Source organism: Hemiscyllium ocellatum, chromosome 13 (genome assembly GCF_020745735.1).
Source record: "Hemiscyllium ocellatum isolate sHemOce1 chromosome 13, sHemOce1.pat.X.cur, whole genome shotgun sequence".
NCBI classification, from domain to species: domain Eukaryota; kingdom Metazoa; phylum Chordata; class Chondrichthyes; order Orectolobiformes; family Hemiscylliidae; genus Hemiscyllium; species Hemiscyllium ocellatum.
In genome coordinates this window covers 59,856,310-59,879,632 of record NC_083413.1, presented here as the reverse complement: position 1 = coordinate 59,879,632, position 23,323 = coordinate 59,856,310, and the positions used below count along the sequence as shown (strand labels likewise).

Below are 23,323 nucleotides of genomic sequence, written 5' to 3'. Positions count from 1 at the left end.
CCAGGCAGCCTCCTGGTAAACCTTCTTTGCACCCTCTCCAAAGCCTCTGTATCTTTCCTATAGTGAGGCGAGCAGAACTGGACACAATATTTCAAGTGTGGTCTAACCAGGGACTTGTAGAGCTGCAGCAAAACCTCGCGACTCTTAAACTTGATCCCCCTGTTAATGAAAGCCAAAACGCCATTTACTTTAACAATCCTATCCACTTGGATGGCAACTTTGAGGGATCTATGTACTTGCACACCTAGATCCCCATATTCCTCCACGCTGCCAAGAATCCTGTCTTTAATCCTATATTCAGCATTCAAGTTTGACCTCCCAAAATGCATCACTTTGCATTTATCCAGGTTGAATTCCATCTGCCATTTCTCAGCCCAGCTCTACATCCTGTCTATGTCGAGCTGCAACCTGCAGTAGCCGTCTATGCTATTGATGACACCTCCAACCTTCTGTCATCTGCAAATTTACTAACCCACCCCTCAACCTCCTCATCCAAGTCATTTATAAAAACCACAAAGAGCAGAGGCCCAAGAACAGAGCCCTGCGGGACTCCACTCAACACTGACCTCCAAGCAGAATACTTTCCATCTACAACCACACTCTGCCTTCTGTCAGCCAGCCAATTCTGAATCCAAATCTCCCTGTATCCCATACTTCCTGACTTTATGAATTAATGATTTTTTCACTGGAATTAAATTTTTTTTATCTTACAAGGTATTTTGGATATATTGAGAATTTAATGGTTTTCATATTATCAAACTTTGGTAAACTATGGGGAACCCTATCAAATGCCTTGCTGAAGTTCATATATACCACATCCACTCTCGACCGTTTTCGACCTGTCTTGACGCATCCTCAAAGAACTCAAAGATTTGAGGCATGACCTGCCCCTCACAAAGCTATGCTGACTGCCTTTAATTACACTATGCTTTGCCAAATAGTCATAAATCCTGTCCCTCAGAATTCTTTCCAAAATTTTGCTGACCACGGACGTAAGACTGACTGGTCTGCAATTACCAGGAATTTCCTTATTACCGTTCTTGAAAAGAGGAACATTGTGGTACATTGAGGAGATTTTGTGGTCAAGAATGGGACTCCCGGAAGGTATGTTGCCTCCCTGGTGCCAGGTTCTGGGATGTCGCCGATCGGATTTGCAAGATTCAGAAGGGGGAGGGTGAGCAGCCAGAAATCGTGGTACACATTGGCACCGATGATATATCCAGAAAAGGGATTGCGGATCTGAAAAGTGACTACACAGAGTTAGGTTGGAAGCTGAAGAGCAGGACAAGTAGAGTAGTGATCTTAGGTTTGCTACAGGTGCCACGAGATAGTGAGATGAGGAACAGTCAGTGAATGCAGCTTAACACGTGGTTGCGAGGCTGGTGCAGGAGGGAGGGCTTCAGATACCCTGACCATTGGGATACCTTCTGGGGAAGGTGGGACCTGTACATGAAGGACAGGTTGCACCTGAACTGGAGGGGCACAGATGTCCTGGATATGAGATCTGCTCATGTGATTCGGGAGGGTGGGAATCAGAGACACATGTCTGAGAGGGGGTCAGTTGCAGATGGAACAATGACAAGATATATTGAATCTATCACAAAGGTTTCTCACGTGATGAAACAAAGGGATCAGTTAAAGTGTGTCTGCTATAATGCAAGGAGTGTCCGAAATAAGAGTGACGAATTTAGAGTATGGATCAGTACTTGGGGCTACGATGTTGTGGCCGTAACAGACACATGAATGGTTGCTTGATGTTGAATGCAGACAAGTTAGACGGACAGGAGGGCTTTGGCAATGGGAATGGGGCGCTCCGCCTAGCTGACTGCCTTCTGCTGTGAAAGGGTGTGAAATGCTTCTTTGCTGACAAAATGACAATAACCTGGGGTAACATCCTCAATTGGAGGAAAAGAGACACTGACAAGGGAAGACTGCAGGTTCGGATTGCTGATTTTTAACTGTACTGCTAGAAAGAAGTTGAGCAATTTGATGGCATTGATCTGGAAGAACAAATTCAGGAATATATTCTAGGAATTAGTAAGCAGCTGTGATTGGGAGTGAGGAGTCAGAAGTAGTCTTTGAAAACTGCAAAAATGCGAAAGTTACTGACTCTGTGGGGAAGCCATAATGTGCTTGCAGAAGGAAACTGTGAGGATTATATGTGGAACCATTGGAAAAGGTGCAGAGGAAATTTACCAGGATGTTGTCTGGCCTGGAGGGAAGGTCTCATGAGGAAAGGCTGAGAGACTTGGGTCTGTTCTCATTGGAGAGAAGAAGGCTAAGAGAGGATTTGATAGAGACACGCAAGATGATCAGAGGATTAGATAGGGTAGACAGTGAAAGAAGTAACAAAGAGGATTGATGAGGACAGAGCAGTAGATGTGATCTATATGGACTTCAGTAAGGCGTTTGACAAGGTTCCCCATGGGAGACTGGTTAGCAAAGTTAGATCTCGCGGAATGCAGGGAGAACTAGCTATTTGGATACAGAACACGCTCAAAGGTAGAAGACAGAGGGTGATGGTGGAAGGTTGTTTTTCAGACTGGAGGCCTATGACCAGTGGAGTGCCACAAGGGTTGGTGCTGGGTTCATTACTTTGCGTCATTTATATATAATGATTTGGATGTGAGCAGAAGAGGTCTAGTTAGTAAGTTTGCAGATGACTCCAAAATTGGAGATGTAGTGGACAGCGAAGAAGGATGATGACATCAGCTTGTACGAGGGGGCATAGCTCCAAATTGAGGCATCATAGATTTAAGACAGATGTCAGAGGCAGGTTCTTTACTCAGACAGTGATAAGGGCATGGAATGCCCTGCCTGCCAGTGTAGTTAGGGAGATTTAAACAATCCTTGGATAAGCACATGGATGATGGTGGGATTGTGACGAGGTATGTGCTTAGATTAGTTCACTGGTCGCGCAACATTGAGGGCTGAAGGGCCTGTTCTGTACTGTACTGTTCTATGTTCTATGTTCCAGGGTTTAGAAAGAACAGGGAGGGTGGAAAAAGAAGAGAGGTTGTAGCATTGCTAATCAGAAAGTGCATCACAGCTACAGAAATGAAGGCTGTTGAGGAAGGTTTGTCTACTGAGTCAGTATGGATGGAAGTTAGGAACAGCCACCGCATGGGGGTTTTCTAAAGACCACCTAATAGCAGTAGAGAGATTGAAGATCTCATAGGCGAGCAGATTCTGGAAAAATGCAAAAGTAGCAGGGTTGTTATTATGGGTGATTTCAACTTTCCCAATATTGACTGGAACCTCCGAAGTGCAGATAATTTGGGTGGAGCCGTTTTTGTCAGGTGTGTTCAGGAGGGTTTCCTTACTCCGTATGTAGACAGACTGATGAGGAGAGAGGCCATTTTGGATTTGGTGCTCTGCAACGAGCCAGGACAGGTGTCAGATTTTGTGGTGGGAGAGTACTTTGGTAAAAGCGATCACAACTACCAGACATTTAGCATAGCCTTGAAGAGTGAAAGGAGCAGTTACCGAGGGAAGATATTTAATTGGGGAAAAGGAAATTATGATGCTATCAGACAGGAGTTGGGAAGTACAGACTGGGGCCAGTTGTTCCACGGAAACATTGGCCGGTCTGATAAAGATCCTGTTGTAATCTGAGATAACCTTCTTCGCTGTCCACAGTACCTCCAATTTTGGTGTCATCTAAAAATCTATTAACTATACCTCTGTATGCTGACATTCAAATCATTTATGTAAATGACAAAAAGTCGTGGACCCAGCACCGATCCTTGTGGCACTCCACTGGTCACAGGCCTTCAGTCTGAAAAACAACCCTCCACCACCACCCTCTGTCTTCTACCTTTGAGCCAGTTCTGTATCCAATTGGCAAGTTCTCCCTGTATTCCATGAGACGTAACCTTGCTATCCAGTCTCCCATGGGGAACCTTGGTCGAACGCCTTATTCAAGTCCATATAGATCACGTCCACCATTCTGCCCTCCATCCTTTTTGTTACTTCAAAAAACTCAATCAAGTTAGTGAGACATGATTTCCCACGCACAAAGCTATGTTGACTATCCCTAATCAGTCCTTGCCTTTCCAAATACGTGTACGTCCTGTCCCACAGGATTCCCTTCAACAACTTGCTCACCACTGACGCCTGGCTCACTGGTCTATGGTTCCCTGGCTTGTTCTGACCATCTTTCTTAAACAGTGGCACCATGCTAGCCAACCTCCAGTCTTCCGGCACCTCACCTGTGACTATCAATGATACAAATATCTTCGAAAACTTTTCATCTCTTACCTTGAACTCTTGTCCCCTAGTAATTGAAGTGGTTTGGAAACATTCTGGTAAATCCTGTAAATTTGTACATATGAGGTGACTTGTTGCCCTTTTAGAACTTGATGCAAGATTGTATTACATTCTTTGGAATAAATCTGGACATTAACATGAATTGAGAAACTGGGGTGATATTTGTGTAAAAACACTAGGAATAAGAGCATGAAGAGGCCATACAGAACTTCACGTGTTCTGCATTGGGTGGTATGGTGGTTAGTACTGCTACCTCATAGTACGAGGGATCTAGATTGAATTCTAGCCTGGGGGACTGTTTGGTGTTTGCATGTTGTCCCTCCATCTGTATGGGTTTCCTCCCACAGTCCAAAGATGTGCAGGCTAGATGGATTTACCATATTAAATGCAGGTTTACGAGGATAAGGTGGGATGCTCTTCTGAGGGTTGGTGCAGTCTCGATAGGCCAAATGGTATTTGTCTGCACTGCAGGCATGCTGTGATTCAGTAAGATTATCAATCCCACTTTTCTGCTTACTCCCCATTGCGTACTCGTACTCCAGAATCTATTGGTCTCAGTCTAGACTACACTTCCTGATTGAGTATCCACATCACTCTAGGCGAGAAATTTCAAAGGTTTGTAATCCTTTAAGCGTTCCTTGGTTCTAACTAGGGAAATAGTTTTTCATCACAAATCCTGTCAAATCATAGAAGTGTTTAAATTAAATCACTTGTTCTTAACTGGAGATATTATTGGCTCACCATGCTCAATCTCTGCAAAAGGTTTTGCCTTTCCATTCCAGAAATTGAGTGAACTTTTATTGCACTGCCTTTTAGGCAAACATATCTTTCCTTGGTAAGAAGTCGAAAAGGTTTTCATAGTACTTGGTGTCACCAATGATTCTGTCTTGCATATGGCTGTTTTGCAATAAAAGTTAACGTAGATCCTTGCAGTACCCGCGTTTTGTGGTTTTGTGACCGAAGTACAAAAACGCCAACGTCCCTCTGAAAGTCAATTTTACTCTTCATTCCCAGCTTTTTGGTGTGTGTGTGTGTGTGTGTGTGTGTGTGGGTGGGGGGAACGACTGCTTTTCTAATAGTGACCTATTTTCAAAGTCAGCCAAATAACGTTTTGTAGACGTGGCTTAATATGAAGTCAACGTGCTGCTTATTTCCTTCTGATATACTCCGCAACAATGGTGCAAAAATCTCGGGCGACAGCTCATCATGCATTTTCGCAGTTTCCGTCACCATGAGACGTTTTGTTTAGATTCTGTAGCTAAGTTATGTACACACCAAGAAGACATAGGAAGAAAAAGTTATTCTGATCATTTTACCAACTCCTATTGAATTAGCAGGAACAATTCTTACAATACTGCTGATCCGCGACAGCGCAAACGTAGTAAGGTCCTGGAGGCTGTAATAAACCATCTGAGCGTTGATTTGCTGTTACTATAGTTACAGTCAACCCCGCCCCCCTGTGTTTCTCATTTAATGTGAGGGACTAGAATTGGAAACGCCGCATCAACCTCGTGTTACCCCAAGGTAGTTTTTTAAAGTAACCGTTTGGAGTAAGCGTTCTCCAACCTTTTCGATTGACACCCCTGATAACTTAGGATTGTATTGGCAGGATTTATGGAATTTGTTGGGACGTTATCACAAATTTGATTGAGGTCTAAATAAAAGAGACAATGTAAGTGAACTTTTATTGACATCGTGTTAGTATAAAACTCCGATAGATGGCTCGCGGAACTTGCGGATGTTGCAGGCCGGTTTAAAGATGTTTATCTCTGAAAATTAAGAAATGCAGTGAATTACGGAGAAACTCAGCAGGGTTTGGTTGTTTTTCTCTACACGAATACAAAGGATCAGTTAGACTCGAAACGTCAGCTCTTTTCTCTCCTTGCAGATGCTGCCAGACATGCTGAGATTTTGCAGCACTTTCTCTTTTGGTTTCAGATTCCAGCATCCGCAGTAATTTGCTTTTATTATAGAGAATAACATTATCAAGTCCGGAAGGACTCTTCTTCAGAACTCGCTTTTTTTCTCTAGAAGGTAAAATGGCAAATGTCGATTAGAACCAATCACTTGGATTTGACTTTTGGTGTAAACTGGCTAGCTGTAGAATACAGTCATGCATGACAAATTAGAAGATGTTGTTTAAAGACTCGAATTTTCATTCATTGGAAGCATTAGTGGCAAATTGGAAGGTTTTCATTGTGTTATTTTACTACTCTAGTACTTAGTAAACAATGTCTTTATATATTCTTCAGGCTTTCTGATATTGTGTAAGACGATGGTTTTAACCACTGCCTCTTTTGTTAAAAATGCAGAATTTGCTGCCTTCTTAATTTAAGGGATTTAGTGAAGTTGCACAAGGAACTTTATCTGGCTATACCAATCAAGTGAAATATGGAGTAGTGATGTCTTTGCATAAAAAGCCTTATTGGTGTAATTTAGTCTAGTGTGTGAATTAAAGTTTGTGAGAAGATTTGTAGCTTGGGTGCCCGTTGTTGTGGTTCTGTTCGCCAAGCTGGGAGTTTTTGTTGCAAACGTTTTGTCCCCTTTTCTAGATGACATCTTCAGTGCTTGGGAGCCTCCTCTGAAGCGCTTCTGTGCTGATTCCTCCGGCATTTATACTGGTTTGAATCTGCTGCTTCCGGTTGTCAGTTGCTGTCCGCTGCAGTGGCCGGTATATAGGGTCTAGGTCGATGTGTCTGTTGATAGAATTTGTGGATGAGTGCCATGCTTCTAGGAATTCCCTGGCTGTTCTCTGTTTGGCATGCCCTATAATAGTGATGTTGTCCTAATCGAATTCATGTTGTTTGTCATCTGAGTGTATGGCTACTAGGGATAGCAATTTCATCAACAGATGCCTCAAGAAAAGACAACAAAATGAGGACATGCCACAACCCAAAGGACTGGCCACACTCCCATACATCAGGAGCATTTCTGAACTGACAGCCAGACTGCTGCGATCACTAGGACTCATAACAGCACACAAACCAATAGCCACCCTCAGACAACAACTCACCAGGACAAAGGACCCGATACCCAGCATGAGCAAAACCAACGTAGTGTACAAAATCCCATGCAAGGACTGCACAAAACACTACATAGGATAAACAGGAAGACAGCTAACAACCCGCATCCACAAACATCAACTAGCCACGAAACAACACGACCAGCTATCCCTAGTAGCCATACCCTCAGATGACAAACAACATGAATTTGATTAGGACAACACCACTATTATAGGGCATGCCAAACAGAGAACAGCCAGGGAATTCCTAGAATTTGTGGATGAGTGCCATGCTTCTATCAACAGACACATCGACCTAGACCCTATATACCGGCCACTGCAGCGGACAGCAACTGACAACCGGAAGCGGCAGATACAAACCAGTTTAAATGCCGGAGGAATCAGCACAGGAGCGCTTCACAGGAGGCTCCCAAGCACTGAAGATGTCACCTAGAAAGGAGACGAAACGTTTGCAACAAAAACTCCCAGCTCGGCGAACAGAACCACAACAGTGTGTGAATTAGAACTGAATTCTGATATTGAGTTCTTTTTCCAGCTTGATATTTAAATCAGAGCTCTATTTCTTAAACCCTTCATTTAGGAAAAGGAGTACACAATTTAACCATTCGAGTCTGTTCTGCCATTCAGTGAGATTTGACTGATCTCTGGCCTAACTATATACCTACCTCTGACTCATAATATCTTTGCCAACATTTATTTATCTCACATTTAAAATTAACAACTGATACAGCATCCTTTTCCGATTGTGGAAGAAAGGTCTAAACATTTTACCACCTTTTGTGTGCAGAAATATGAAGGATGATCACAGATAGCTGTAAGAATAAATGGGTTGTAATAAGGGATTTTGACTTTGCAAACTTGTACTGCCATAGTGTTAAGAGCTTGAATGTGGAAGGAATTTGTGTGTTAGGGAAAATTTCTCAATATGTAGATGGTCTTGCTTGAAAGGGGACAGAATTTGGGAACTTGTGGAATAAGGCAGAACAAGTGTTTGAGGTGTTAGTGGGTAGTACTTTGGTTCTAGTGAATATAATTCTATTAGTTTTAAACTAGTTATGGAAAAGGATAGTTCTTGTCCACAGGTTAAAGTTCTAAATTTGGACAAGGCTTGTTTTGATATTAGACAGGAACTTTTAAAAGTTGATGAGAGGTTATTTGCAGTTAAAGGAACATTTGCCAAGTGGAGTCTTTCAAAAGCGAGATAACAAGAGTTCAGGGCCCACATGGTACCATTTGTGTGAAGGGCAAAGGCTGGCAGGAGTAGGGAACATTGGGTGACTAGAGATAATGAGGCTCTGGTCTAGAAAAAGTGGTATATGTTAGAATCATAGAATCCCGACAGTGTGGAAATAAGCCATTTGGCCCAACAAGTCTACACTGACCTTCCGAAGAGTAACCCATCCAGACCCATTTCCCATTGCTTTACACATACCCCTGACTGATGGATCTAACCTGCACCTTCCTGAATGCTATGGGCAATTTAGCATGGCCAGTTCACCTAACCTGCACGTTTGGATTGTGGGAGGAAACTGGAGCACCCAGAGGAAGCCCATACAGACATGGGGAGAAATGTGTAAACTCCACATTGACAGCAACCTGAGGTTGGAATTGAACCTGGGTCCTTGGTGCTGAGAGGCAACAGTACTAACCACTGAACCACTGTGCTGCTCCAGGTACAGTCAGCTGGGATCAAGTGAGTCCCTTGATTCGAGATAGTCAGCATGGCTTTATGTGTGGGAAATTGTCTCTCAAAGTTGAATATTTTTGTTTTAAAGAGGTAACCAAATAGATAGAGGCAGAGAGGTAGATGTTGCCTATGTGGATCTTGGCAAAGCCTTCGACAAGGTTCCTCTGGTAAACTGATTAGTAGGTTTCAATCAAATAAACTAGACAACTGAATATAAAATTGGCTTGTCAGTTGAAGACAGTTGTGGTAGGGGATTGTTGTTCAGACTGGAGGCCTGTGATCAGTGTGCCACAAGGACTGGTGCTGGATCCACTGTTTTGACTTTTATGTAAATGATTTGGACGGGAATATAGGAGATATGATTAGTAAGTTTGCAGATGATATCAAAATTAGTGGTATAGTGGACAGAGAAGCATGTTATGTGAGAGTACAGTAGGCTCTTGGTCAACTGGTGCAGTGGGCTGAGGAATGGCAGATGGAGTTTAATTCAGATAAATTCGAAGTGTAAATTTCGATTTGACAAATCAGGGCAGGACTTATACAGCTAATAGTAAGACTGTGAGGAATGTTGTGGAACACAGACCTAAGGGTGCAGTGCATAGTTGCCTGAAAATTGCATCACAGGTAAACACAGTGGCGAAGTAGGCATTTAACAAGCTTGCCTTCATCGGTCAGAGCATGAAGTACAGGAGTTACATAACCTGTTACAGCTGTAAGGCCATATTTGGAGTATTGCATACAGTTCAGAACACACTTGCAATATGTTGATAAACTGGAAAAATTACAAAAAAGATGTACAAGAATGTTACAGAGACTAGAAGGCTTGAGTTTTAAGGCGTGGCTGAATAGGCTGGGACTTTTTTTTTCCCCCTGGAGCATTGGAGGCTGAGGGGTGTATAAAATCATGAAGGGCACAAAAAAGGTGAAGAGCCATGGTCGTTTCCCCAGGGTAGGGAAGTCCAAAACTAGAGGGCGTGGGTTTAAGGTGAGAGAGGAAAGATTTAAAAGTGACCTGAGGGGCAATCTTTTCAGACAGGACGTATATGGATTAAACTGCCAGAGGATATGGTAGAGGCAGGTACTTTACAACAATAAAAGGCATTTGGACAGGTACATGGACCGGAAGGTTTTAGAGGGATGTGGACCGAACATAGGCAAATGGAACTAGTTCACTTTAGGAAAACCGATCGACATGAGCGAGTTGGGCTGAAAGGCATGTTTCTGTGCTGTGACTCCGAATATAAGTACTTCCTAACATCCCTCTGTTAGGAAGTACTTATTAGGAACCGTCTGGCTCTAATCCTAGCATCCCATTTATCTATCCTGTCTTTTCCTGTTAATACCTTGAAGACTTTGATCAGATCACCCCTTAACTTTCCAAATTCTAGAGAAAACAAGGCTTTCTCAAACTTAATTCCTGGAGTACAGTTATCCTTCTTGTGAATCTACATTGTACTCCCTCCAAGACCAATCCTTCCAAAGGTATGTTGCCCAGATCTGCTGTCAGTACTCAATGTCAAGTCTAAACAGGGCTTGTATAATAGACAATAGGTGCAGGAGTAGGCCATTCTGCCCTTCGAGCCAGCACTATCATTAATTATGATCATGGCTGATCATCCTCAATCAGTATCCTTATCCCCATAACCCTTGATTCCACTTCCTTAAGAGCTCTATCCAACTCCTTTCTTGAAAGTATCCAGAGACTTAGCCTCCACAGCCTTCTGAGGCAGAGCATTCCACACACCCACCACTCTCTGGGTGAAGAAGTTTCTCCTCAACTCTGTTCTAAATGACCTACCCATTATTTTTTAAACTGTGCCCTCTGGTTTGGGACTCCCCCATCAGCGGAAACATGCTTCCTGCCTCCAGAGTGTCCAATCCTTTTAATAATCTTGTACGTCTCAATCAGATCCTCTCTCAGCCTTCTAAACTCAAGGGTATACAAGCCCAGTTGCTCCAATCTTTCAATGTAAGATAGTCCCACCATTCCGGGAATTGACCTCGTGAACCTACGCTGCACTTCCTCAATAGCCAGGATGTCTTTCCTCAAATTTGGAGACCAAAACTGCACACAATATTCCAGGTGCAGTCTCACCAGGCCCCTGTACAGCTGCAGAAGAGCCTCTTTGCTTCTATACTCAATCCCTCTTGTTATGAAGGCCAGCATGCTATTAGCTTTCTTCAGTGCCTGCTGTACTGAATCAAGGGTTATGGAGATAAGGCAGGAACAGGATCCTGATTTAAGGATGATCAGCCATGATCATATTGAATGGTGGTGCAGGCTTGATGGGCAGACTGGCCTATTCCTGTACCTATTGTCTATTGACACAGTTCTGATCATCACTCAGTCTGATGTACAGTCAGAGATGGAAACAGACCCTTAATACCAAACATAATCCCAAACTAAATTAGTCCCATCTGCCTGCTCTTGGTTTGTATCCATCCAAACCTTTCCTATTCATGTACTTATCTAAATGTCTTTTGAACACCATAAATGTACACCACATACACTACTTCCTCAGGAAGTTCATTTCACAAATGAACCATCCTCTGTAAAAAAAAACAAAAACATTGCCCCACATGTCTTTTTAAAGTTTCTCTCACCTTTAAAAATGTGCCCCTTATTCTTGGAATCCCTCATCCTGGGGAAAAGACAACTGCCATTAAGTCTATCTATACCCCTCATTATTTTATAAACTTCTATAGGTCACCTCTCAACTTCCTACACTTCAGTGGAAAAAAAGTCCCAGTCTTTATTTATAACTCAAACCTTCCGCATCCTGGTAATCTCTTCTGAACCCTCTCCAGCTTAATCAACATTCCTTTGTCATTTTGTGCTATCAACTACATTTACAAAGAATAGATATCTTGTGGTACGACAATACCTTAGACAAACGCAATGAAGTTCTATGAGTTTAACCGCCAACATCTATGTTTCAACCAATCTTCTGCTCCCCGGTAAAATCCCCCGTAGTTATTTATCTAGCTATGGATAGATAAATGCTTATGGAATCTTGGTGTGGAAATTTGCTTCTGCATTTCCATACAGTATAACAGTTGAAAGTATGTAATTGACTGCAGCGTGTTTTGGAATATCCTAAGAAGGTGATTTTCATTTGTTCAATAATACACTCTTAAATGGTTGATTAATGGATCTCATAGTTTAAAGGCATCAAAGCCACAGATCTGGGATGGAATTTGTTCATTTGTTTGTTTTAGTCAATTCATGACACTGTTAAATTGTTAATGCTAGATTAGTTAAATATTCCACTCTCTTGCTGTGGCTAGGTTTTAATATCTCTTTATACTTGTGCTGCAAAAGATAGCTGTAAAAATGGCATTATGATTTGCGAACCAGCAGCATTTATCAATAGTGGAAAAATGTCTTAAGTATTCATATTTGCAATTATCTTTATCAAGAAAGTGTTTTGCCCCTATCATAGCTGATTACGATGCAAACCAAGTAGGAGTGGGAAAGTGTTATTCTGATTATCTAACTTAAAGTAGTTGCGAGTCTTGGTGGTCTCCAGCTTTGTCAGGAATCTTATCTGATTTCAAAAATATATTGGCAATAAGTGAGCAATGACAAATTCCTTGGCTAAAGAAGTTGAATATTCAAATTATGCCTGCTGTTGTCAAGGAGCAAACAAAATATTTAGCATCACAATGTGTTAAGTTACAGTTGTAAAGAGAGCAACAAGACCGGGCACATTCCAGCACGATGAATATAACTCATACTTGTTTTTAAATGTGGTTAGCTGCTGAAACTGAATTTTCCTAACTATAAGGCAGGCATTGGCATGACAATAAGTTCTGTTGGGAAATTATTTGAGACATGGGATTTCTTCATTGAGCTATTGTCTATCTATTCAAACTAACCTTTTGCTATTAGACCTTTTGGGTATTCATGCTTTTTGATGCAGTTGGGAGTTTTATTTACACCTCTTCAAGTCTTGTGTACTTTTGGTTAAACCAGAAATCATTTTCATTTTGAATTGGTGGGGGTGACATTAAGCCAGTGAATGAATAAAAGGTTTCTTATCAACATTGATGACTAGTATGAAAGTTTTGGTAGAATAAAAGAAAAAAAAATGATTGTTTAAATGAGACTTGTCCATTTAGAATTTAATTTAGTGAACCTGGCATTCAACTGTATTTTGAGGGCCCTTTGTGCTCTTAACTGTTAGTTAAGATTACAGAGTTATTTCAAATGATTATAGAAATGATTGCTCCGAGAAGTCTTTCAACTCATCACCTATGTTAATATCCTACTGATAGCAGTTACCTGATCTAACCTTTCCTATGCTTTCTAAAAATGTTTATTTCAAACTTAGTCTGCTGTAATATTCAGATTCACCTTGTCTATTACTACTGTGTCTTGATGAGTTTCCTTGGACACGTCCCCATTGTATATCCTTCCTGCACTTGCGATCATTGTTTGCTTAAATTTTTTGCAGTGCCTCTATATTCCCTTTAAAGTATGGCGATCAAAGTAGTACTTCTTGGGGGTGTGGTTTGATTAAGTCATAAAAAAGTGTCCTCCTGTAGACACAAAACTTCACTTTTCTGGCTACAGATTAGTTTGTTGTTTTTTCACATTGTTTAAATAGAACAGGTAACAAATACACATCTATCAGTATTTGAATGTTCATTTTGCAGTTTGTCCCAGCAAATTTTATTCCTGTAATGGTAATTCTATGTTGCTTATGTTTCTGCAGTTATGTAATATTACTCATTGCTTGGTATTGGATTAAATTTGCCATTTGTCTCCCTTACATGCCCAATATAATTCCTCCCACAGTGTTGATATCATTAATACTACTGTAATTTCCAACTTTAGTGTTGTTTATGAAGGTCTTCTGGCTTTGACATTTAGGTTACTAGAGAGCTCTTGAAATGCTTTACAGTCATTTAAGTACTTTTTGATGTGTGGTCAAAGTGATTCAGATACAATTTTCCACAAACATCAATGTTGTACTGATCGGTTTGTTTTTTGTGATGTTGATTGAAAGGGAAATATTGGCTAGGGCACTTGGGATAACTGTGTGCTTTTATTTGTGATACTTTCATAGGATATTTTCCAGACTTGACAGCTGGGGCATTGGTTTAATGCCACAGGTGAAAAATTGTGCCTCCAATAGTACAGGATAGCATTCCCATAGTACTGCACAGGAGTGTTGGCTCTGATTTTTGTACTTGTGCTTTGGAGTGGGATTTGAACATGAAACCTGTAGCTTCAGTGGCAGCAATAATCCCAACTGAATCATGTCTGACACAGAAATATGCATTAAATTCTGTAGCGCACCATGTGACATTTCCATCATGTGTTAACTGCATGTTTCACAAGTGCTTTGTTCGATATTTTGCCCTTTTTTTATTAGTTTAGTCAGTAGCATTTTTAAGACTGATTTTAGAGTGATCACATTTCAATGGAAGAAAATTATATTTGTAGCATTCTCAAAGTAGTCAAGGATATGCTTGTGTGATTTGATAAGAGCTCTTATTTTAATCTTGGACAGCAAACAAGATTGCACATTGTGACCACAACAAAATTGGTTTTGAGAGGGAGAACAGAAAATTGCACACAAAGCTTTTAAGTTTAAATGGTACAAATTGAAAGAGGTAAGATTATTTGGGAGGAAACTGTGATGAATTAATGGCTAATCCTACAGACAATGCAAAGTATCCAATTAATTATTTGGTATGGTACAAAAGCAACAAATCCTTTGTTAAAGGGAAAACGCTCTTTTATTTGTATGAGTAACAATAGTCAACAAATGACTTCAGATGAAGTGTCAAGAAGGAAAGCTTACATTATTGCAAGAAAAACTGAAAACCCCAGCATCAAGAGAATTATAAAGTGAAAATTGGTACAAAGCAAGTATGATGCAATGAGGTAAACAAAGGAATATGGAAAATAAATTGAGGAATATCAAACTTTCAACCTAAGTTTTTTTTTAAAAGTATGTACAGAGAAAGATAGGAACGTGTCAACCAATCAAGTAAGTGTAGATGCAGGCAAGACTATATATAACCAAGAATTAGCAAAAAATTAACCAAATGAGGTCTGTGTACACATTAGCAGCAACATTTTTATGTGTGTATATATAGCCCCCTTAATATTGTGTAGGACATGTATAAAATACCAGCAATGGAACACAATCCGAAAATCAGTCAAGGAGAGGACATTGAGGAGAATTTTTTTTTAAACATTCAGCAACTATTCGAACTTAGAGTGAAAGAATTTTCAGCACCTGATGCATTCCATTCACAATGTTAAAAGAAATTGATGTAGAGATTTTTGTTGGTTTATGATTTTCTAATGAACCTAGGATTCAACAATTGTGTATTTGGATTGGAGAAATTGCTTTGTTATTTGAGGGAAGGGAAATGGTGGAGAGCGGAAGTGCAGATCCCTCGATGGTAAGTTGGTAATGTCCATAATCAGGCAAAATTAGTGAGCACGTGGAGTTAGTTGTTTTGATGGATTTGTGAAGAATAGGTTGTCTTTTGAGGAATTCACGAGGATGGTGGATGTGGGATTTTTGAAAGATCTTTGAGGTTCTGTGCAATAAGTTACTGTCAAAATTAAAAGCACAACGGAATTGAAGGTAATGTCAGTAATTAATTGTGAAGTATCGAGCAATGAGCACTGATAAAATGCACCAACTGCCTTTCCATCAGTCTTCCATATTATGATGGTAGATAAGCCATCAGGCAGCTTCCTGCCTCGAAGCCAACCCCTTCACCCAACTGCATCCTTCGCCATCTAAACTAATACTAAAATCTGTTGCACGTGTATAAAACTAGCAGAAAAAAGGCTAATGAAATTTAAGTTTTGAGCATGAGGGAATCTGTACTCAAAAGTTGAGGAAAGGGTTAACAGTTTTTTTGTCAATTTCAAGTACCACTCTTTTTGAAAAGATTTATTTCCCACAGATAAAGTACAACGTGGACTAGGATGGTTAAATTGATGGGCGTTTGTATTAAAGTGGCTTGCATTCCTTTGAATTTGAAAGTTTGAGACATTAAGGTGGTTAAAATAGTAATGGAATTTGATAAGGTATACGCAGACAAACCTTTCTTTGGATTGGGGGAAATCAAAAGAAAGAGAGCAAGGTCATCAAATGTATACCCATTCATGCCAATGGTGTTAGAAATCTAGAGCAGAGTCAATTTAAATTCCTAAGACTCTGATACATACTTGTTAATAAGTGTATCAACAAGGATGTCACCGAAGCAGGTGAGTGGAGGTACAGATTTGCCATGATGTGTCTGAATAGCCAATTGAAGTTTCCATACTTCTAAAGATGGCAATAAGTTCCTATGTCTTCAATCAGTACACCAGATTTGAATTTATGATGCCCCCACTAATTTAGTTGAAAGTGCACATATATTAGCATTTTGAAAGGTATAAAATCTTAGTTGTGCTTTGACCCTTCTGCTGCTGAAAAAGCGTTTCTGTTTTGTCATCTTCAAAAGTAACAATTAGAAAAACACTTCTATGTAATTTCCCTTATATTGTCCAGATGTTCCTCCAGAAGTTTCTTTACACCACTATTGGTGACTGGATCTTCATTCAGCTCTTCAAAATCCTTCTGATTTCTCTTCCTGACCCTCTGCTTCACTCAGTTTTCTTATGTCCTTTAACGATTTTCTTTTATAAAGCCTTTTTTCTTTCATCAGACTTTTTGTGGCCTCTCAGTTTTTGTGATTAATAGATTTGCAAACCACCTTGAATATTTTTCTATCCTTAAAAATGCCATATGAATATAAATTATAGTTGGTATGGCTTTCTGTTTGAGAACATATATAGATTTATGTACGATTCTAGGTTAATATAATTAACTGGTGATTTTGTGAAGAATGTCTAACCTCTTCCATTTTCCACCTTCAGGTACAAAACTGGCGTGGTATTAATTCTATAGCCTCGCAGGCTTACAGACATTCTGGATCTCTAATTGCACGCTTCAAGCCTCCAAGCAAAATGAAATTGAAGAAGGGCATTAACCCTATCTTTTCATTGATTTTGCAATGTATGATTGTTGTGTGCAATCTCTTATTTATTCTCCCATTGCAGCTCTTTGGGGGTTCACGGCGTAGACCAAATATAAGAGCAAAATCAATTAGTAACCATCCCGCTGGCCCATACCGATGTGTGGAAAGCTTAGATCGTCTACTGGCAAGTTTATATGCTGGTGCTGACACCCTGGATAAAATTTTTCAGTATGCCACTGAGGCCTTTAGACACAGGAACTGCTTGGGAACACGTGAAATTCTTAGTGAGGAAGATGAGATTCAGCCAAATGGAAGAATCTTCAAAAAGGTAATTGATGCACCTTTCCTTTACATGATAGATGTTTTTGATTTACTATCTCGATACTGTTGTGTCAGCTTGTATCTCTCAAGATAATTAATGATTTGCACATTGATATTCAGCCTTTAGGCAGTCATGATTGTTTGATTTTATATACATGCAAGACCCAGTATTCATTGTTCAGTTAGTTACAAGGACCTTGCCTTAATTCCAACTAATGGGTTGTCTTACATGAATGACAAATACTTTTTAAAATGCTTTAAAGCACACATATAATGCTGTTGTAAATGTTACAGGTTATTCATTTTTGTATTTGGAATTATTCAGCCTAATTAAATCCCTTAAGTAATCCTTTAACATTATTAGCATGAATCCCGTCAGGAAACTTCTTAAAACTATTGCAGGCACCAGGAGAGTATATTTACTAAGTAACATTGAAACTTAATACATAAACTGGTCATATTTAGTATTGTTGCACAGAGGCAGCTGTTTTGCTGCAATTTTCACTAAAGTATTCTTGTGAAGCGTGATAAGGTTTTTAATCAGAGGGCTAATATCTGATCCTTCTAAGAAGCTTTCGGTCAAAATTTTGTCATTCTTGTTTGCAAGTCTTAGAAAGAAAAATCTTGCTGTTAAATGGCTATCTATTTCATTTGCACCATGTTTAAAATTCTGTAATAATAAAATACCGAACAGTGGATGTTGAAATAAAACAATTCTTCAGCAATGTCTGTTTTTTGCAATGTCTACTGAAAATTAAATTAACAATTTGTCAACATCTTAAGCCCAACCAACAGTGATTTTCATGCAATTCTTTGTTCAGTTTTTTCATTTAGACGCAGAAGCTACAGTTAACTAGAACCTGAAGCCTAAATTACTAACCCATTTGCACAACCATTTACAACCAATGTGCTAACAGATGTGGTTCACTGCTTTAGAGCATGGCATACATAGGACAACTTCTGGATTCATAAGACCTTGCTTATTTTGGAATGTTTTAGTACGAAGAATAAAATTTGGTTGTCTTCATGATGTTCTGTCACAGTATAGCTGTTCTCCTACTTATTTGTTAATGCTTTCTGATTATATGTAAATATTAACTTACTCTGTTTTTGTTGTATGTTTATATATGGGAGGAGCACTATTAGTTTACAACAAGTTATTCCTATTAGAAGTGGCTGATGTTGACACAAAAAAAAATCTGCTGAAGCTTAGCGTGAATAATGTCTCTGGAGATCAAACCAGTCATTAGAAGTGCATGCACTTTTAAATCATTATTATAATTAAGAAACTGAGATGATGGAAAGTCTGTTAATAGATAAAATTAGATGTTGACAGTGTTGTTTGAGTCTAAGGTCGTCTTGGAAAATAAATATCTAGTACAATTGGAAACCAAACGTTTTTGGTATTGTAATTTGTCGCGAAGGAAGGTGTCATTAGACTATGCTAAAGGCAAGTGGCTACAGCACCCTTGATAATTTTGGTTTTCACCTTCTTTCTAGTTTAACAGTTTTATGAAAGGTTACCCGAAATTCAATGATCATTACCAAATTTCACTGAAAAGAAATTTCTTACATGGCAAAAGAGTGGTGGATTTAGTATTTGGATTCCTGATCGCTGTCATATTAATTTGGTCACTTATGGTCCCATATTGTGGCCAGATGAAATATCACAGCTTCTTATGGTGGACAAGACCATTTGTTCTCATTCATCATAACTCAGGGAGGCAAGGATATTTATGCTGCTAGTTTGTATTGTTCCCAATAGCTGAAACCTTTCTTTCTGTTTGTTTCTGTTTTGCATTTTTTCAGGCTGTGATCCAGCCTACCTATGAATAAGGTTTCATGTTGAAAACTGGTATCTCATCCTGCAGAAATGTAAATGTGAGGAGTATCAGAGTTCAGCAATATTACCCTCAGCCAGTCTCCAGTTTTCAGTAAGAATGCTACAGTAATGTCTAATGCAGAAACCGTGGCTTTTTATGTCTTCTGAAATCCAGAATTAATAAAACCAATTGTAATGTATCCCATTTTAACATGTTCAAGATCCATTTAACTCTGGCATCAAATTGAGATATTTCTGATCTGTGATTTTTTTATTGTTTTAACCCTCTGAATTTATGAGAATTGAGATACAGCAAAACAACTGCAATGTGGCTTTTATTATGTGAGCATCAAATTTAAAAAGAAAAGTTTGAGATATCCTTGGTCAGTAGTTATTGCACATAATTACCCTAGACAAGGTGATGATGAGCTACCTTCTTTTAACATTTGACAACTTAGCATTGTGGGTGTTCTTATACCCTGGAAGAAAGTGAGGACTGCAGATGCTGGAGCTGAGAGTCAAGAGAGTGGTGCTGGAAAAGCACAACAGGTCAGGCAGCATCCGAGGAGCAGGAGAATCAATGTTTCGGGCATAAGCCCTTCTTCAGGAACGGCTTATGGAATCAAAAATATCCTTATCTGCTATGCTTTTCCAGCACCCCACACTCGACTCTCATCTCCAGCATCTACAGTGCTCACTTTCTTCCAGAGGATAAGAGCCCCCTATTTTGTAACATAATTTTTTTTCTCTCATCCATTGAATTCAAACTCTCACCATTTCATCTTGGTGAACCCTGCCTAAATTGGCATGGTGATGATGTGAACTTTTACAACTAAATTGCACTTCAGCCGATGGTCTCCTCCTTTGTGCATTTTTTAAATATTGAATCATAGAATCCCTACAGTGTAGAAACAGGCCATTTGACCCAACAAGTCCACATCAATCCTCTGAAGAGTGGCCCACCCACACCCATTCCCCTACCCTACATTTACCCCAGACCAATGTACCTAACCTCCACATCCCTGAATACTATGGGCAACTTAGCATGGCCAATTCACCTAACCTGCACATCTTTGGATTGTGGAAGGAAACCCATTTTATCCTTCTCACCTTTTTTCCATTACCTTACATTTTAACCCCATCCCGCACATGGAATAACACAGGGATATTAAACATCTTTATGATATTCACCAACCTTTTTCAACATTTCTCTGACTGAAAAATTAAAATTACTGGGGAATAGGGTATGGGAAGAAAGTGTTTGGTTACGCATTGTGCAATTTTGCTTTTCATTTGATGTATGCAGACCAGGATGAATATGTTGGAGCCTCTTATGTAATGACACCTCCTGGAATATGTAATTGCAACTGAGCAATTCCTGTCTATCACAAACTTATCCATTCCTCTAGATCTTAGCCTTATGTAAATCACATCCTCCCATTGCTCCACTATTGACAGTCATTCCCTTCACCCGGATGGCCTAAACCAGTGTATTTATTCCTTAAATCCTTTCTTTCCCACTACATATTTAGGAACCCATCTCTTTGCCCAACCTTTGATTACATAGGCAGGGAAGGTGATGGCCTAGTGATATTATCACTGGACTGTTGATCCAGAGATGCAGATCGTGTTCTGGGGATCTGGGTTTAAATCCCTCCCTGGTAGGTGGTGGAATTTTAATTCAACAAAAATCTGGAATCATTAGAAAGAGTCTAATGATGACTATGAATCCAATATCAATTGTTGGAAAAACCTACCTGGTGCATGAATGTCCTTCAGGGTGGGAAACTGCCATCCTTACCTGGTCTGGCCTACATGTGACTCCCAGACCCACAGCAATGTGGCTGACTCTTAACTGCCCTCTGGGCAATTAGGGAAGGGCAGTAAATGCTGGCCCAGTCAGCGACATCCTCATCCCATGAATGAATGAAAAAAAATCACTGATTTGTCTTTTTTGTCGAATCATGCCTCTTTTATGGATTTTTTTTCTCCTTTTTTTTTAAGTGTGACAAATGAATGTATGTTGTTACTGCCTGAAGTTCGAATCCCTGCAGCATGGAAACAGGCCATTCGGCCTAACAAGTCCACACTGACCCTCCGAAGAGTATCCACCCAGACCCATTTCACTATCCTATTACTCTACATTTCCCATGACAAATGCACCTAACCTACACACCCCTCAACACTAGACAATTTAGCAGAGTCAGTTCACCTAACCTGCACATCTTTGGACTGTGGGAGGAAACCCAAGCAGACTCTGGGAGAATGTACAAACTCCACACAGTCGTCTGAGGCTGAAATTGAACTGGATCCCTAGTGCTGTGAGGCAGCAGTGCGAACCACTGAGCCACCTTGCTGCCCCTTTTTAAAGTTGATGTGACTGGACACCAATTGGAGGAGCAACACCTTATCTTCCATTTGGGGACATTACAAGACACAACATTGAGTATACTGATTTTAGCATATGAACATTTCTCTCTTTATTTCCCACTGCCAAGTTTCAGGTCCTGTCATGACTTGGGTTGCTTTCAGTACAGTCAACTCATTCTTCACCCACTCAATTCCAATTATCACCTTTTCTAGTTTCTCCTCTTCCCTGGCTTTCTGTCAACAATATCTTTATCTGCCTATCCTTGCTCTAATACCACCTTTTCCCAGCTGCTATCAGTTCTGAAGGAGGGTCATGGGCTTAAAACATCTCTCTCTTCTGTCTTACATTACTGCGAGACCTGCTGAGTTTCTCCAGCAATTTTGGTTTGTGTCCAAGTTTTTACTGTTGGATTAGTTTGGTTGGCATTTAGACTCCGTATTCTGATTGCTACATTGTAGTAATCAATTTTGATGTTGTATATTTTCAAACAATGGATAAAAATACCCACCGGAATGTCTTTTTTCAAGTTGATCACCTGATTTTATAGTAACATTGTAATTTTTCATCCCACTCCATTCTGAGGTTTGAAAATGTTTCAGCTTTGCCACATTGTCACTGACTTTAAGGCTTGCATCCAGCTCAAGAACTTGATCATTGCATGACCTACAATTGACAAAGCAAGCTTTGTATAGGTGATTATTTCCTCATCTTACAAATCTGTTGCCCTGGGTAACAACGCCAGTGAGTCAATTTTAAAGGTATGGAAATATTACATTTTCATTCCAAGCTTGCATGAAATTCTTTTGGAACATCTTTGAACTGGCATCCAATCCATCTACCTCATCTATGTGTAACTCTGTGCATGCCATGTTGCTCAGGAAGGATTGAAAAAAAATCTCTTTGGAGATGGAACACAATAATTAATTTGGTACCAAATTGTCTACTCCTGTATCTAAAGAATCCTGTCTTGCCTATCCATGCCCATTGTCCCGCCCCCTTAAAACTTGCAAAACCACATTGATGTTTTGCCATCTGGACATGTCACTTTGTAAACATGATCTCATGTAAGAGCTGAGTGTTCAAGCTGTATAAGCATGAATTGCAAGTGGTTCAGTTGATTCTTCAGTTCTGGTAAGGTAGACTTTCTATTTCCAATGAAATGCCTCCATGAACAAGGAAGCGCACAGTTTGAAATTGTTATTGTAAAAACAAATTGTTATTTCCATTGACTTTGATTTAAAGTTTGAGGTGGAAGTCATTTATCCAATCTGTTAAAGCAACAACGTAATTCTACTCTTCTGCTGTCTCATTTCAACTCATCCTCTCCCTCTGATTCAAATAGTTCTTCATATTAGTGAATCTAGAGACTGAACCCTTATGATCCGTTCCGCAATCAAGTGAATCAATTTTTACGTCCACCATGTTGGGTTTTTTAAAAATTTCTTTCCTGCAATGAAGCCAACTGCAGTGTCCCGTTGTTGACCAAGTTGCATATCAGCACGTGCTAAAGAACAAAGCTGGGACCATCTGCATTAGTATGATTCTTAGCATAAAATATAGGACACTACACCAGATCTTTAATGGAAGATAAAAATATTTCTCAAAAGACAACTTTTGGTCTGATAAGCTGTTTGAATTTTACTGTATTCTGTTGTCTAAGAAAATTCAATTTAAGCAAAGACCACTCAAGGAAAACTGGCATGGCAAATGTTTTAAAAACTAATGCTCTGACTTGATTGGCGTTTTTACTACCAGGATATCTTCACTTAGAAAGATTTCAGATTTGGCTGATCTAACTCTGGAGTCCATTCTGGTTTTGTTTTTTTTTTGTGT

The 23,323-nt window shown here is 39.8% G+C and overlaps 1 protein-coding gene across 1 annotated transcript in view; it reads left to right on the top strand.

Moving 5' to 3' along the window:
• Positions 1–23,323, top strand: part of acsl3a (acyl-CoA synthetase long chain family member 3a) — a 118,481-nt gene that overhangs the window by 9,867 nt on the left and 85,291 nt on the right. Inside the window, exon 2 of the mRNA XM_060834860.1 lies at positions 16,876–17,304. Coding sequence (XP_060690843.1) covers positions 16,966–17,304 — 339 coding nt within the window. The 5' untranslated portion in view covers positions 16,876–16,965. The remainder of the gene's footprint in view (positions 1–16,875; positions 17,305–23,323) is intronic.